The sequence below is a fragment of the Apodemus sylvaticus genome, chromosome 19 (assembly GCF_947179515.1).
Source record: "Apodemus sylvaticus chromosome 19, mApoSyl1.1, whole genome shotgun sequence".
Lineage (NCBI taxonomy): Eukaryota > Metazoa > Chordata > Mammalia > Rodentia > Muridae > Apodemus > Apodemus sylvaticus.
In genome coordinates this window covers 32,891,376-32,893,230 of record NC_067490.1, presented here as the reverse complement: position 1 = coordinate 32,893,230, position 1,855 = coordinate 32,891,376, and the positions used below count along the sequence as shown (strand labels likewise).

At 41.9% G+C, this 1,855-nt stretch overlaps 1 protein-coding gene across 1 annotated transcript; it reads right to left on the bottom strand.

Moving 5' to 3' along the window:
* Positions 1 to 227: 227 nt before the first annotated feature.
* On the bottom strand, positions 228 to 1,238 carry LOC127669189 (membrane cofactor protein-like). The gene has a single exon (XM_052163077.1). The coding sequence runs from the start codon at positions 1,236 to 1,238 to the stop codon at positions 228 to 230; it is 1,011 nt and encodes a 336-aa protein (XP_052019037.1).
* Positions 1,239 to 1,855: the final 617 nt, after the last annotated feature.

Below are 1,855 nucleotides of genomic sequence, written 5' to 3'. Positions count from 1 at the left end.
ATTTAATAATAATGTAGGCACATTATGATCTCATTACATTCCCATTCCCATTGAACAGTTGTATCTATGAGATTGAAATGATAGAGCAGTCATGGTCTATCTGAAGATTTTTAATAGAATGAAAAAATAAGAATATAAATCAGTATGTATAAACCATACTGTGTTTAGAAGAATTCATTTATTCTGGCAGGTCATGTTCACCTTCTCTCTGTGGATGTTTTGAATTACTATAACTTCAGTAGAGTCATAATTATCAGAGAAATGATCCATCCATTTGAATCTCCAAAATCAAGCGATGTCTCTTTGTTAGAGGGTGAGACATCTGTACTGGAAGATGAGGTAGGGCGTGGAGTGGGAGGGCGTGGAGTGAGAGGGCGTGGACTGGAAGGAGGTGGCTGGCTCAGGCACACAGGAATCGGCGGATGCCACGTATTGTTGCCCTCGCACACAACCATATCGCTCCCATGTAGGTAAAGCCCCCAGTTACATTCAAACGTGATCGTTGCTTTATAAGAATATTTCTTGCTGAATCCAGAGGTCTGTTTCCCATTTTTAATTACAGGATATGGACATTTGACCACTTTGCACTCAGGAGGGTTAGCACTCCATGATCTATTTTCAGAGCAATAAATTTTACTCTCTCCAACAAGTGACAGTTTATCCTTGCCAGATACCTGGTTACATTTGTAGGTTGCCACTTCCTGATATTCAAATACGTCATTGTGATTTGGCGAGAATTCTCCATTTTCTATATTTGGAGGTGGTGTACATAAAATCTTTGAACATACTGGGGCCTCATCGCTCCACTCCACATCCGATCCTTTAAGAATACAACGTAGAATTCTTTGACCAATTATATAAAACCCACGATTGCAAACGTATTCAATTTGTGAACCATACTCAGAAGTTCCATTCAGAAGGTTTACATGACCATTTACAGGATCACCCTGACTTGGACATGATTTTTTGTAGCATGCATCCTTTGAAATGGGTGACCACTGGCCATCTGCACCACATGAACTGTAGATGTGGCGAAATTGTGGTATGTATCCTGGTCTACACGAGTATTCCACTTGTTCTCCAGTCCCATAACTGGTTTTAGGATTGCCATTGAGTTTCATGCTTCCAAATGCTGGTGGCTGATCACAGGCATCAGAAGATGTAGACAGCAGGGCTACCAGGAGGGTCACAAGAAAACACTGAGCAGAAAATGGGTCAGGGGGGTATTGGCAAGGCATCCTGTCCAGTATTAAACAGGTCAGGCTTTATTTAAATGAGCTGACATAACAGAGGACTAGGTCAGGCTGTCTCAGTCTGATTACCCTACGCAACAATCCCTAAATCCTCCTTTTGTTACAGCTAGGGGGTTGATGGGCGTGGCCTCAGCCACACCCAGGAAGGAAGTCACTACTTGTACTGCCTGGGCTGGGTCTATCTACTTACCAATGGAACCTCACTAAAGGGTTGATTTCCTCTAGCCAACTGAATCTACAATGTTTAACCTTTGTTCATCAGCAAGGGGATTTCTTTATTTTTAAAGATCATTTCCCAGATGACGCAATATTCGGAATTTCTGTCCGAATGTTGTCTCTAAGCAAGCCTGATGATAAAAATCTGTGTTCTTGGATCCTGTTTGAAATAGTCCAGGATGTTTAAGTCAGGAATTTAGGGGTGGGGGAGAATGGGACGTTGAAAGAAAAAAAGGCAAATTTCAAATGCTGTAATGAAGGTGTTATCCTATGGCAACAAGGAATGAAACCTGCTGTGGAGCCCTGAAAGAGACTATGGCGGTGCCCTCAGAATCAGCCTGAAACATTAGGACTCATTAGGTACTAATGATTCATACCGTCTTTCT

Coding starts and splice junctions, on each gene's coding strand:
- LOC127669189 (XM_052163077.1), bottom strand. CDS start 1,238: ATGCCTTGCCAATACCCCCCTGACCCATTTTCTGCTCAGTGTTTTCTT.